The 15,382-nt window shown below is 40.7% G+C and overlaps 1 protein-coding gene and 1 long non-coding RNA gene across 3 annotated transcripts in view; one reads left to right on the top strand and one right to left on the bottom strand.

Moving 5' to 3' along the window:
• LOC308678978 overlaps positions 1–6,382 on the bottom strand; it is a 33,122-nt gene extending 26,740 nt beyond the window's left edge. For both annotated transcript variants that reach the window (XR_014028687.1, XR_014028688.1), the window contains exon 1: positions 6,310–6,382. This is a non-coding gene — a long non-coding RNA (uncharacterized lncRNA). The remainder of the gene's footprint in view (positions 1–6,309) is intronic.
• Positions 6,383–6,563: 181 nt separating this feature from the next.
• GNPNAT1 (glucosamine-phosphate N-acetyltransferase 1) lies at positions 6,564–15,073 on the top strand. Its single transcript, XM_081314448.1, has 6 exons — positions 6,564–6,645; positions 10,123–10,300; positions 11,898–11,960; positions 12,484–12,611; positions 12,693–12,754; positions 13,299–15,073. The coding sequence occupies exons 2-6, from the start codon at positions 10,129–10,131 to the stop codon at positions 13,444–13,446; spliced, it is 573 nt and encodes a 190-aa protein (XP_081170574.1). The 5' UTR covers positions 6,564–6,645; positions 10,123–10,128; the 3' UTR covers positions 13,447–15,073.
• Positions 15,074–15,382: the final 309 nt, after the last annotated feature.

The raw sequence follows: 15,382 nt of genomic DNA on the forward strand, positions 1-15,382 counted from the left end.
CCCTCGCAAGCCTTGTTGCTGCTGCCTTGGGAGATACAAGCAGTGTACTGGCACAATTAACCTATTTAGTTATTCCTGATGCAGCATGCTATTTTAAATGGGTCTACTTAAAAGTAAATCCCACTATATTAACTTCACTTAGTGTTGTTAAAAAAATTTAGATGGAGCCTCAAAGAATTGCTTTTTAAGCTAGCTGTGCATTTATTGACAATTCGGCTACTCTGAGCATACTGTGTGTTTCTTGTCAGAAGTGATCAATGAAACATCCCTCTCTCAATCCCTCTAGTTGTAGTGAGGACTACAACTTTCAGAATTACCAAATTTTGGAAACAATAATCCCAGCACTCGTAGAGTGCTGCAGAATGTCAGATGGCTATTATCACCATAATATTAACGGCACCATCTCATTTAGTTGCATAAATACAATTTTTCTAATTGAGAAATACTGGAGTAGAGGAGATGAAAAAAATCAAATTGGGATAAAAGAAAATTCATTTATGAATTTTGGTCCCTAAATGCTTTGAAATGGGAAGTTCATTCAACACACTAAACTTTAACACAATTTGCTTTATTTTATTATAATCCCTTCTATGAATCCATCTACTTGTAACATATTGAACAAACCGCAATGAAGCAAGTCTGCAGTGAGTAACGAGTTATTATCCCAGTGAGCTATTTTTGAGGTCTTCCATTCGTGTTTCATTCTGGGTATCTGTTTATAATGGAGCAATTGAACAGTTGTTACTTATTGTGTGGAATTGGGAAACTTCTAATTGGAAATGTAAATTTCCCCCCAGCATTCAAAACCATACTGTAATTGTTTTTTTGAGAACATAAAATTCTTTCTCCATCTAAACAGGATTTTGTACTCTGGGATGTTTCTGCTTGTGTCACTATCATAGGCACCTCATATCCTGGATATATCATAGGGATACCTAAGGCTTTTCCCCTCAGAGGAACAATGCAGCCTTCCAGGGATAATCCTTTGATGCAGTAATTAGCTAGTTCCCAGGATTCATGCGTATAGTCAAGGCCATGGTCTTCCCCGTTGCAATGTATGGCAGTGAAAGTTGGACCATAAAAAAGGCTGAGCGTCAAAGAATTGAGGCCTTTGAACTGTGGTGCTGGAGAAGACTCCTGCGAGTCCCTTGGACTGCAAGGCGATCAAACTGGTCAGTCCTGATCAACCCTGACTGCTCTTTAGAAGGCCAGATCCTGAAGCTAAAACTCAAATACTTTGGCCACCTAATGAGAAGGAAGGACTCACTGGAGAAGAGCCTAATGCTGGGAAAGATTGAGGGAAAGAGAAGAAGGGGACGACAGAGAATGAGGTGGCTGGATGGAGTCACTGAAGCAGTAGGCGTGAGCTTAAATGGACTCCAGAAGATGGTAGAGGACAGGAAGGCCTGGAGGAACGTTGTCCATAGGGTCGCAATGGGTCGGACACGACTTCGCAGCTAACAACAAGGATTCATGATCATAAATAGCAGTGGTTAGTTAATAATATTTCTTGTCCCAGAGTTATAGACAGATAACTTGTCAATTAAATATGCTTTCTTTCAAAACGACCTTTTCCTTTATCTCCCCACTGATTTTCCTGTTAAACTAAGATTCATCTGTAGTGGAAAGTTTTCCTTTAGCTGCTTCAAGTGATGCAAGATATAAAACAAGAAAAAAAATAGTTTTTGCCTTTTCATTTATATTTGATATTCAAGGAATGATAAATGTAGCAACGGATGCCTGGACCATAAAGGCAGTGTAGTTTAAGCTTATCTCAAATTCTTCCCTTATGGAATCTCATGGTATTTCCTGCTTCCCCTCACCCCTTTGCTTCCCCAATCCCACTCTAGTAGGGTCAGAAAGTTTATTCATTCCTAAGGGGATTTTGTCTTGAGAAAAAGTTAGGCAAGTCAAATTCCATTTTGAATTACTGTATTTACAAAGCATAGTGGCCAACTTCACACAGGACTGCACATCACCACCAAAGAAACCATATGATTTACCGTATCATGTAAAAATGCCAGGTCCAGCACGATATTTGAACTTGATCAATATTTGACATTTACAATATAATTGTGTAAAAATTAAGAACTAAATGCTCATCATTCTTCCAGCTATTAGGCTTTCGATAGAAATAACAAAGGTGTTTCAGTGATGGCTTTTCTGGCTTGGACCAAACCTACTGGTATGGCAACTTCCAAGTATGTCAATCAATTTCAAGAATTCTCAATGAGGGCCATATTGGCTGTGGAATTCTGGGATTTGAAGTCCACACAGTTGGAAATTGCCAAGATTGGGAAACATTGTACTAAATACCTACTAACTAAGGAACTTTAGAAATGTATGTTTCTGTGACTCCACCCTGCATTTCTTTCGATAAGGTCCTTTTACAAAGCCCCTATTACAAAACATCTATCCTTAAACTTAAGAGAAATTTAACCGGGATGAATTAGGGGTGGAGATCTTCCTATTAAGACATTCTTCAAAACAGGCGTATGTTTTAAAATGTCAGCTATTCCAAAAAATGGATGAAAATTCCATCTGAAACAAACCAACCAGCACATGTGATTTCTATGGAGAATTTTCAAAGGCACTTACAAATATTTCCCTCTGGAGGGAATGTACATTTGAAAATTAAAACATGATACAAAGATGTAGGCTTTCTTTACCCTAGCTTTTGAAATCATAATTATTATTAATCCCCACAATGGGGCGGTCATACTTAATGAGGCTGATGGAAATTTTAATTCCAAAAATCTGCAAAACATTAAGTTGTGGGAAAATGTCACACAGAATCTGCACTCCGGAAATCAGTATCCATAGCAAAAGATAAATATATTGTATGAGTGTCACTTTTTCCCTCTTACAAAATGGGGCGAGTTTCATAAAAAATCTGATGTCACAATATAGATTTTGGTCCATGGGATCCTCTTAGGATTTCTTTTAAGTTTGAAATTGGATGTCCTGAAACCTAGATTGTGTATATGACTATGCTCTAATTTCTCTTTCAGTATTCTAAACTCCATAATAATACAATCACTTCCCCCAAGATTGCAACTGTCTTTATTTCTTCAATCAACTCTTCCCTATTGGTTTGAATTGAATCCATTGCTTTTCAGCTTTCTAGAAAATGAAACTATCAGCATGATCAGCAAGAGATTTTGGAAACCTTGCCATCTTGACTTTTCCTAACAACGTCTGAATCTCCCATTATCACTTTTGTTTGTCCTCCACAAATGTTCTGTAATATGGCCCAGGAGACCTTCTGTCTAATTTGGTAATCTATAGCAACCCCTTTCCCCATATTTATTTATTTTTTATTTTTATTCCATTTATATCCCGCCCTTCTCCGAAGACTCAGGGCGGCTTACAAGCTTAGCAGTAGCCTTCATTCTATGTATATGCCTGCTTATTAGGGCTTTCACACACACACCCCAAGCGGCATTATTACAAAGTCAGCTTATTGCCCCCAACAATCTGGGTCCTCATTTTACCTACCTCGGAAGGATGGAAGGCTGAGTCAACCTTGAGCCTGGTGGGACTCGAACCTGCACTAATTGCAGGCAGCTGGTGTTACTTAAGGAGGCATTAGCCCACTGCTCCACCAAGGCTCACTCTATTCACAATATTTTCCCTTTTCTTTCTTATATTCTTATCCAAATAATCTCAACTGTGCCCTCATGCTCAAATTAATGGATTTCCATCAAGAAAATAGGATAGGGTAGGGTAGGACAGGACAGGACAGAATAATATAGAAAATAAAACAGAACAGAACAGAACAGAACAGAACAGACCTGATGGAACCCCCAGAACTTCTGGAGGCAAGCCATTCCCGATTGCCAGGAAATTAAGGTCACTTCTGCTCTGCTGGCCTCTGGTGTGTTTCCCTTTGGAATATATTGTATCCTTCAATCCTTGCCTTCCACTAATGAGTTTCATCCTTTACAGGGTCCTGTTTGATAATGCATGGAATAAAAGCTCATGGAGACTGAAAATGATAGGAAATGTAGTCCAATGTAACTGGAAAGTATCAAATATAGGAAGGCTAGTTTACTGTTCTTAACATTAAGAAAACCAAGATCATGGCATCCGGCCCTCTCAATTCCTGGCAAATAGATGGGGAAGAAATGGAGGTAGTGACAGATTTTATTTTCCTGGGCTCCAAGATCACTGCAGATGGGGACTGCAGCCAAGAAATTAAAAGACCCTTACTCCTGGGGAGGAAAGCCATGGCAAATCTAGACAGCACACTAAAAAGCAGAGACATCACCCTGTCAATCAAAGTGCGTATAGCCAAGGCTATGGTCTTTCCAGTTGCAATGTATGGCAGTGAAAGTTGGACCATAAGAAAGGCTGAGCGCCAAAGAATTGAGGCCTTTGAACTATGGTGCTGGAGAACGACTCCTGCGAGTCCCTTGGACTGCAAGGCGATCAAACCGGTCAGTCCTAGAGGAGATCAACCCTGACTGCTCTTTAGAAGGCCAGATCCTGAAGCTAAAACTCAAATACTTTGGCCACCTAATGAGAAGGAAGGACTCACTGGAGAAGAGCCTAATGCTGGGAAAGATTGAGGGAAAGAGAAGAAGGGGACGACAGAGAATGAGGTGGCTGGATGGAGTCACTGAAGCAGTAGGCGTGAGCTTAAATGGACTCCAGAAGATGGTAGAGGACAGGAAGGCCTGGAGGAACGTTGTCCATAGGGTCGCGATGGGTTGGACACGACTTTGCAGCTAACAACATAACAACAGTTTACTGTTTCCATAGAGTTTACAAATTATATTTGAACACTGTGGAAGAAAGAGCAGGGATCTTTTGGGTGTGCCTAGTCCAAAAATATTTGGATTACACTGATGGATTGTCTGCATCAAAAGCTGAATCATTTTGGATATTTCCATAGTAATAGGTGACTCATGAGACTGGAGGAATAGTACAAGACGAAAGACACAGAAAGGATCTAAAGAAGAAATCCATCGTGGAACTACTAAGCTGTTGCCTACATTTATTCACGCCTCTGTATGCCAGCTGGGATAAGGAACTGTAGCTCACAGGTAGGTTATATGCTTATTTCAGATTAAAATAATAAGAAGGTAAAGATGCTGTGGTACTCAGCTTCAGCTTGATTTATACATTTTATTTATTTGAACATTTTATATGGACACCCATCTCACATGTAACTCTGGACTGTGGCAAGTTAACATATCAACAATCATGAAGATAAATAACAATAATAATGATCAGTAGTTTACATTACGATGGCCTTGAGATCTGAGTAAAAAAGAAACATAAATGCTATGACTGCAACTCTGTATCTGTCTTGGCAGCCTTACAGAAGTGATTTGCTATTGCTTTCCTTTCAGCCTCTGGATTTCCAACCTGGGATTTCTAGATCATCCTCCATCTAAATATTAAAGCAACGATGGCTTTGCTTAATAATCCAATAAAGCAATCTGGCACCTGGTTATAAAAGAGATCTGTTGCCTGACAGTTATGGTAAATTATACAGGCCAATTTCTTATGTTGCTTGCCATCACGATCCAGTGGAAAACAGTCATCTGGGATGAGAATAACAGAATGCCACCTAGTTGGAGGGGGAAAAGTTCTCCTAAATTGCGCACATCCCATGAATCTAGTAGCACAAACTGTGCAGATACACAACTGCATTCATCATACCATAGTATAACAAATCTGGGGTGCAAATATCCGGGTAACCACTACAAATGCAAAGCAAGGAATACAGCGAACTCTGGCTCCGTGGTGCCATCTAGTGGCCATTGATATTTTTTATTTCCTCCTCCCCCTGACCAGGCCTACAACGCCCAGAATTCCTTGCCTGAGTGAACCACGACAACGCTAAACAGGAATTATGGGAATTGAAGTCCAATAATATTATAACCTTAACTTCGGCGTAAATTAGCCCGCTCAAACCATTTAATGATATAATGTAAAGAGGCTAAGGAAAACTTTGCTAAGAAAACTGCAGGAAGTCCCAGAGGATCGGAAACGACTGAATGGGGGGGGAGAAATGCTGCACCCTCAAGAGTCCGCACCACTATGGCAAACGGTATTTCCTGAGATCACTTTACATCAGGGGTCTTCAAACTTGGCCCTTTTATGACTTGTGGACTTCAACTCCCAGAATTCCTCAGCCAGCAAAGCTGGCTGAGGAATTCTGGGAATTGAAGTCCACAAGTCATAAAAGGGCCAAGTTTGAAGACCCCTGCTTTACATGAAGGCAAAATAAGCCCCGAAACTCTCCAAAACAGTGATTAGGACGGCGGAGGGAGCGGAGGGAGGTTTAGAAAAATTCACCTTCACGAACGGGAGAAAGCCAACCAACGGAGAAGCACCGTGCCAAGCGTCAAAACAATGTTACGCATGCGCGCCTCCGGGCGGACGGGCATATCAGCCCTTCCCCACCTCGCGAGGGTACGAGATGAGGCGGCGCAACGATGGAAGTTTCCGATTGGCCACTCTCATCACTTTTGGGTCTGAAAGGAGGAGGACCCTCGCACCGCCCTCCCGGATTTGCCACGTCGGTTGAATTGCGCCTGCGCGCTGCCAGGGTTAGCCGGAGCTTAACCTAGAAGCCGGTAGCGTGGAGTGCGCGCGACGGAGGAGAAGCGCGAGCGAAGGAGTCCGTTAGGGGGGTGAGTGATTGACGGGCGGGCGCGCGCGCGCGCGGGCGGTGATTTGGAGGAGATGGTGACGCGGGAAAAAAGAGGGAAGCTCTCGCGGGCGACCCTCCTTAGCCCCGTCGTCTGCTTCCCCGACGGAAGCTGCGCTCGCCGGGTAACAAGAGCGCCTCTGCCCACGTGCAGAGCGTCTCCCTTTCCTCGGGTCTGCCCTTGTCCTCACTGGCGCCTCGCGTCGTTCCTCCTGATTGGGTGAGGGAGAAAGTTTCCGCTGAACGGCCAGGCGAGCGCCGCGGTTTAAGTCACAAGAACCCCCGGCTCCTCCGGAACTCCTCCGCGGTCGGAGCGGAGCTTCGGCGAGGGGGAGTCCCAAAAGGGTCTCTAGCCTCCCGGGTGGTCCTTGGAGCCGAGAGGCCGCTCTCGGTTGCCTGGGATCCCCGACCTCCGCCCCCTCCCCCGCATTCCTGGGAGCCATCCTAGTGGAGCCTGGCAGGCTAATATTTAAAGTATCCTTAAAAGCTATAATGGCCTGCGTCGCTAGTTGCTTTCTCCCTCTCTTTTCACAGAGGTTTAAGAATCTAAGGGCAGCCGGACTTTTAAATGTTCACCTCTATCTGTCTATCTGTAATGCTAGAGCAGGGGTCTTCAAACTTGGCCCTTTTATGACTTGTGGACTTCAACTCCCAGAATTCCTCAGCCAGCAAAGCTGGCTGAGGAATTCTGGGAGTTGAAGTCCACAAGTCATAAAAGGGCCAAGTTTGAAGACCCCTGTGCTAGAGGGTACATAATGTGAGCCTAGGAAAAGCAAGTTTTCTCTATCGTTTATAATTAGTTTTTACATCACCGGTTAACTCTCAAGTAATTGGCAGATAAGAATGCAGAATTGTAGCAGTCCATTTCCTTGTTTACTTTCTCCACCTTTTTCCCTTGCTTGTGCACACCAGATGCACAGATTATATTTTGTAGCTCAGGATTGAACTGGGGGGACTTTGGTGCTCGCTGAGCTTGGTTGTTTTCTTGCAGACGTTTCATTACCAAATTAGGTAACCTCATCGGTGCTAATAAGAGTGGATTTTGCTCTTTTTTATATCTCCTAGTGCAGACATGTCAAACACAAGGCCTGGGGGCCGGATCCGGCCCACGAAGTGGTTTCATGTGGCCCGCGAAGGCATCCTGGAAACAGTGAGGGAACGGCCCCCACTGCCTTGGCCCTGGCCCAGAGACCCTCCTTCTGCCAGAGACCCCCAGATCTGTCCCACTCCTGCCTGGGCCCCCATAGGCACCCTTGATGCAAATGATATAGAGCTGGCCACGCCCACCCAGTAGGCCATATGCACTGTAGCCATGCCCACCCAGTAGGCCACGCCCACCCTGGCCATACCCACCCAGCCCCCTGAGGGCAACCGCAATGCTGATGCGGCCCTCAGTGAAATTGAGTTTGACACCCCTGTCCTAGTGGATTGCCCTGTCAGTATTGGAGGGAGTGGTCTTAGTGGTTCCTTGGTGGAACCAAGCTCAGAGCACCAAAGACCCCAGAGATGCTTCCATGTCCTGCAATAAAAGTGTTAATAGGATCATTTTTTATCTTCTCTGGCTTCTCAGAATGAGATGGGTGGCATATCAATTTAATAAATAAACATTGAAAGAAAATGGCCAATATCCTCAAAATTTCTTTCAGATTAGAGATTTAAAAATAAAATTCCTACATATATGTATTTCTTCCATGACACAATAAAAGAGTACTTGGTTTCAAAGGCTGCATGGAAATGGAGTAACTAACTGGCAAAGAAACTGCTTTTGTGGTTTTTCAATCCTGGTCTTTGCATGTGGCATTCTGTAATTAAGAGAAGCTGTTCATTCATGGACCATCTGGTCTTGCTTGTAGTCTTCTGGAACTACATTTGTGTTCTCCATTCTGTAGTTGGCTAGATGCCTGTGGATTGTAGCAGACCCTCTCTCAATCCCTCTGCCTTATTGTACATAAGATTAAAGAGTTGCTAAGAATGAGCAGTTCTTGGTTCTTAGATTCAAGTTCAGTTTGAAGTCTGAATATCAAGCCTTTTGTGTTTCACCTGTGGTGATTAAAGGAGGACTGTCGGTCATCTTATCTACTTCACCATCCTCTCAACCATAAAAAGTCCTTCCAATCGGTGATCTTCAAATGCAAAGGATAACTTTTATTTCAGATTTCATCCCCAGGCAACAGTCAAAATCGGTAGTTTTTGAAAAAGCCTGGACAATTGGAGATACTTCTGGTGGCAATCATAGTAAATGATGAAAGGAGCCTCATGACATAAACACTTTGCTTTTGTATCCTTGACATCATGCACGCTTACAAAAAGGGTATGCCTTATGGCATGACATTTTCATTATTTTAACAAAAATATCCAATCCTGTGGCCATTAAAAATAATTGTTGCAATTTGCATCATTTTCTAACATTTACATGAAGATATTGTTGAACATGTTTGCATGAACGTGAATTTTCTCCCGAGATATTATTTCACGTGATGAATACTTTAGAATGGAGGTGGTGGCACTGCACTGAGCTATTGCGTCCCATAGGGCTACATTGGGGTGTTATTATTTTTATTTCTTTTTCTCCCATGGACCTCTTTTTCAATTCAGTCTTTCTTACCAAGGCAAATGTTGTCCTACCTAGACTGTTTACAGAGGTGGATAGTCCTAATTTCTCTTTTCAACATCCTGTTGGATTGGAAAGACTGACCATGTATTCTTGGGTAGAAGTAAATCCTGATTGGTTCAGAGAGGTTTATTCCCAAATAGGTGAAGAAAAAAAGTGCATTCCCCCACTCTTTAAATGCTTGCAAATCATTCTTGACTCTTGGTAAGTGCAACTTTCTTGGCAAGATCTTTGGAAGTTGTTTGCCCTTGCCTTCTTACCAGAGCTGAATGAGTGACTGGCCCAACATCACTCAGCTGGTTTTGTGCCAATGCTAGGAGTAGAAATCAGAACCCAAGTCTCTTGAGAATCTAGCTTGGTGTCTTAAATTGCTACACCAAAATGGCTCTCAGTTTAATATTACCTGTGTCTGACTAGATAGTAGATATTAAATATAATTTGTATTGTGCAAAGTCCTTGCTGTTCAAAAAATATTTCATATATTACAGTATGTCCCTTCTGTATAAAATATTTTGGTTCAGGGAGAAATATATATAAATTATACTATGTTTGGAATGTTTAAACCCGAGAATCTGATATATTTTTAGTTGAACAAATACATCTAATGACAAAGTAAATATTGCACTATTTACTTTCTTTTGCATCATAGCCATCCTCGTCCAACCTTAAATTACTGTAATCTGATTTTTATTGTATCAGGTGGAATGCATCATAGTTTAATATTTTAATTTTAAAAAGAATGTATAAATTAAATGATAGGAATCCCTTTTCCCATTCAATTTTATAATATTGGCAAATATGTGAGTTAAGATGTAATTCACTTTCCATGGTTCTTGCTTCAATTTCAGTTGCCATGATGCCTGCTGCAATAAAAAAACTCGAGAGCACACCAATGTATGATCCTCACCTCCTTGAAGAACTTGATTGGACCCTAAATACTGTGACATTTTCTCCTTCTATTTCTCCTGAGGATCCAGGGGATGGTCTCGTTTTAAGACCTCTTTGCAGTACTGATATCAACAGAGGTATTTATTTATTTTGAACTATGTTTCATAATTGAATTAAATGGGAACGATTGGGTCAAATTGCATGTTTACTAACATAAAACTTATAATTTTTAGGTTCCATTAGCATAGTAGAGAATATGCTTCAAGGCACTTGTTCTCTTCATCCAGAGAAAATTCAAAAACAATTCAGATGATAATGACTTTTGAGTGGAGAACAATAACCTTTTGAAGATGAGAATATGTAGCATAAAAAAAACACTTTTTACGAACCTGTGGTCCCCATTCAGCTTAAAAGATATAACAGAATCTGAATATTCTGGTTTTCTTACAATTGCATATTCCTAATTCCTTCTATAATATGTTGATATCATTCTTAAGGGAGGGATCTTGGACTCCTAGTGGACAATCATTTAAATATGAGCCAGCAGTGTGCTACAGCTGCCACAAAAGCAAACACAGTGCTAGGTTGCATTAACAGAGGGAAAGAATCAAGATAATGTGAAGTATTAATATCACTTTATAATGCCTTGGTAAGGCCACACTTGGAATACTGCATCCAGGTTTGGTCACCATGATGTAAAAAAGATGTTGAGACTCTAGAAAGAGAACAGAGATGAGCAACAAAGATGATTAGGGAACTGGAGGCTAAAACATATAAAGAATGGTTGTTGGAATTGGGTATGTAAGGGACACGGTGGCTCAGTGGGTTAGGATGCTGAGCTTGTCGATCAGAAGGTCGGCAGTTTGGCGGATCGAATCCCAAGTGCCGCGTAACAGAGTGAGCGCCTGTTACTCGTGCCAGCTTCTGCCAACCTAGCAGTTCGAAAGCACGTAAAAATGCAAGTAGAAAAATAGGGACCACTACGGTGGGAAGGTAACAGCCTTCCGTGCGCCTTTGGCGTCTAGTCATGCCGGTCACATGACCACGGAGATGTCCTCGGACAAGTGCTGGCTCTTCGGCTTTGAAACGGAGATGAGCACCGGCCCCTAGAGTTGGAAACGACTAGCACGCATGTGCGGGGGAACCTTTACCTTTTACTTTAATAAAGAGAAGGACGAGGGGTGACATGATAGCAGTGTTCCAATATCTGAGGGGCTGCCACAAAGAAAAGGGAGTCAAGCTATTCTCCAAAGCACCTGAAGGCAGGACAAGAAGCAACAGATGGAAACTAATCAAAGAGAGAAGCAACCTAGAAGTAAGGAGAAATTTCCTGACAGTTAGAACCATTAATTACTGGAACAACCTTATCTCCAGAAGTTGTGAATGCTCCAACACTGGAAGTTTTTAAGAAGAGACTGGACAACCATTTGTCTGAAATGGTATAGGGTTTCCTGCCTAAGCAGGGGGTTGGACTAGAAGACCTCCAAGGTCCCTTCCAATAATAATAAGAACCATGAAGCGTAGAGGCCACAAACACTACTGTTGTAGAATTTGGATGCATTTTTGAACTGAAGTTTTTAAGTGTACTCTCAGCATCTTTATTTTCATGAGATTTATTGTTTATTTTATGTCATGGTGTTGGCTCTATTATATTATTTGTAGAGTTTTATTTTCACTCTGCTGTATTGATGGCTTTGTCTAAGAACATTCTAAAATATGAAAACATTTTTATAGGCTTTTTGAAAGTTCTAGGTCAACTGACTGAAACTGGAATTGTTAGCTCCCAGCAATTTCTTGGTGAGTATCTCTAATTTTTTTGTTGTTTGGAAAAATGGAAAAGGAAAGTCAGGTTCAGTGGCAGAATCTCTTCATGATAAGATTCCAGTTTTAAAAGTTTGGGAAAATAATTTACATTACCACTTAAAAGCTTCCTGTACTTTGGTCATGGGTTGGAAGAGGATAAAACACCTATTTTGCCCAGAACCCACCCCTAAAAAAATGACCCATTTTTTATTCTCTGTGTTGCAGGTGGATTGTGAAAGTGAGGGATCAATTGGCTCATAGCTCCATAGCTCTAACCTAGATAGCAACTGAAGTAATTACATAGTTTGTAGGCAGTCTGCCAGTTTGACCACACTGTCAATGCACATGCTTGCCTTTCCCATAGAATCCTCTCACAGTCCTATTCATCTGCTTGTCCCAGTTCAGGTGCAGTGCATCCTGAGCTAGCAAACATGACAGAGCTGCAAGAAAGCCTGATACTGAGGAACTGTTGAATCCATTATCAATAGTATTCGTATTCCTGCCCACATTTCCACAGAGAATTTCGAACACATGCGGAGTTCTGGGGACTACTATGTTACAGTTGTGGAAGACACTAAACTAGGAGAGATTGTAGCTACCGCAACCTTAATCATAGAACATAAGTTCACTCACTCATGCGCAAAGGTATGTACAAAGAAGAAAAAGTACACATTCTGAATACATTCTGGAACTTGACCTTTTTAAATAGTATTAACTTATTTCCAGAGGGGCAGAATAGAAGATGTTGTTGTAAGTGGAGATTGCAGAGGAAAACAGCTTGGAAAACTGTAAGTAATTATTCATAATTGTGATCACTTATAATTGAGGAACTATTAAAGGATGTCTAAATGCTAACAAAATTCTGTGAGCAAACATTCTGTATGCCAAACTTCTCTTTCATTAACACTGCTGGTGGTCACCTGGCACATAGGTAGCACTTCGCAGATAATTCAAAACTAGTTTCATTCTATCCAGTTGCTTCCCTTTGGGGAACCAAGTTTCCTGTCATCTGAAGTTTGCTACACGCTATTCTGATGGCTAAAAATAAGCCGCATTTTCCTAATATATTTTTGAAAGGAAGCATGTAGGGCCCAAAAAGTATTATTTCCAATGCATTGGCAGCTAATGCATAGATTTCCAGTGGTTGTTTTTTTAAAAAAATCTTTTAATATTTTAAGGGTGATAGCCAGTTTGGCCCCAGCAGTGTCATTGGGGCTATAATTTGATAGTAGTAGTGGATATAAATACAGGTATGCCCCATTATAGTGCAGTCTTAAATAGTTGTCCTCACATCCTGCAAACTTAATCTTATTTTTGTTTTCTCTTTTAAAGATTGATGTCAACTCTTACATTGCTAAGCAAGAGACTAAATTGCTACAAAATTACTCTAGAGTGCATGCCAAAAAATGTAGCTTTCTATACAAAGTTTGGATACTCAGTATCTGAAGAAAACTATATGTGCCAAAGGTTCTTCAATTAAAGAATTTCCTGCTGTCATCTCTTAATCAACTATTGGTGGAGGAGCTTGTACTACTGACTTCTCTTTACAGAAAGCAAATTCCCTGCAAATAAATAATGGATATGAGACTATGCTACAGACTTTGATTTTAGGTTTCCTTGTTACCAAGGTAACCTAAGAAGTTTCCTATTCAGCTTGTACATTGTTTTTGATAGCTAGGACATGAGCCATCTTTGCAAGGTAAGGATGGTTTCTAGCCCAAAATAAATTTTAATTTGATGGGTTTTGTTTCCTTGCCCTGCATTTTCCTGTAATGTGCTGCTTTTTGTTGGCAGCTAAACAGCGAGTAGTTGAGAATGTTTTTGTAATTTTTTGTCACAAAGAAAAAACAGGTTTTCCTTTTTATGTTGACCTTTAATGCACTTCAAAATGGATAATTCCTAATATAGATGTGTAGCTTGGTTTTATTGGTTCTATTGCACTCACAGTGAAGAGAAATTATTACAAGTGGCATTCTATGCTTGGGCTGATATACTGAAATACCTCATCTTCACCTTTTACAATTTGGTGCCCTTTAGATATGTTAAACCAAAGGTTTTACCATTCCCCAGTCAGTACTGTTTCCGAAAAGCCTGTATAGAACCATTTCACAAATTGAAGCAAAATTTGGGATATGCAAAATCTATCAATTTTTAAATATATAGTTTCTGTAAAATATGTTTCAGAGGTGTTTTGTGCTTAAAATCTTATTTGCCATTAAGTGTAATTGGTGTCTGTTAATGTACTCAGTAGATCCTACAAAAGTCTGACTTTTCATCATGCTTTCATTTGTTTTCAGAAGAAATAATTTAGCACTTTGTTTCATTATACACATACCATGTTCGCTCATCCACCCTCTAAAACAGACTTCCCCAAACTTTCCGGGTTGGCGGCCCAGAAGGAAAGGGAGGAGCAAGGAAATGTGCACATACACATGTGCAAAACAGTCATGGCAGCAGAGCTAGCGCCCACGCACATGTGCAAACGGGCCCACTAGCACACGTGCATGCACTCGCCAGCCATTCCTGGTACTGGTCTGTGGCCTATTGGCCACTGGGCCACAGCCCACAGGTTGGGAACCGCTGCTCTAAAAGTAATCAGGGCTATGTCAAAAGTGGGGCCCATTTGTGCAGTTTTTAAAGACAATTCCTAAAGTACAAAGCATCCATATGCCCCTAAAAGTCTTCTAAAAATGCAAAATTCTATTTGAACAATGAGCACTTCTGAAGGAAAGGCCAGAAAAGTAGCACTTTTAGCACCCCCTGTATATTATTGGATGGTAACAAAAATAACTCCCCATTTCCCTGTAATTTTGAAGGAAATAACTATAATGGGCATTATAAATGAAATTATGTGGTACAAGTGTTCTACAATGATTAGCTTCAAAAATTGAATCACAGATGGCTACAGAAAGTAGGGATAGTCATTCCATCTCATATTTTAAGGTACTCTTTGAAGATATTTGAATATTTATTCAATATTTTAAAAAATTATTGTAAAACCTAAATAAATGGGGTTTGTGATTGTTTTGATGTATTGGTTTTCTTCTTGTTGCCAGATATTTTATACCTTATAATTTGGGAAATGTTATTAAAGTGCATCTGTTTTAAACAAGTATCATTGGATACTGAATATTAGATTACTTCTCAAACTAAAAGAAGCATTATTGAATTGTACACTTAAACATAAGTTCATTGTCTTGCTGAATCATTCCCTTTGAAAATTGCTGATTCAGTTTCACATATCAAAGGAGAAGAGGATACACGTGAATCTATATATTCCCACCTGCCAAAAATATCAATTTATTTGGGAGAGTCTATAAGTGCTGTTTAATTAGATGTAAGGATTTTCTGCAAAGATTATTTTTACAGCTCTTCCATGTTTTTCTAAATTCTGCTAGTACTGGATGAATAAGTAC

The sequence above is a fragment of the Vipera berus genome, assembly GCF_964194415.1.
Source record: "Vipera berus genome assembly, chromosome: 1".
Classification (NCBI taxonomy): domain Eukaryota; kingdom Metazoa; phylum Chordata; class Lepidosauria; order Squamata; family Viperidae; genus Vipera; species Vipera berus.

Excerpts from the sequence above, each read along its gene's own strand:
- GNPNAT1 (XM_081314448.1), top strand. The coding sequence starts at position 10,129 with ATGATGCCTGCTGCAATAAAAAAACTCGAGAGCACACCAATGTATGAT. Across the intron at positions 10,301-11,897 it reads CAGTACTGATATCAACAGAG|GCTTTTTGAAAGTTCTAGGT; the intron begins GTATTTATTTAT and ends ACATTTTTATAG. Across the intron at positions 12,755-13,298 it reads GGAAAACAGCTTGGAAAACT|ATTGATGTCAACTCTTACAT; the intron begins GTAAGTAATTAT and ends TCTCTTTTAAAG.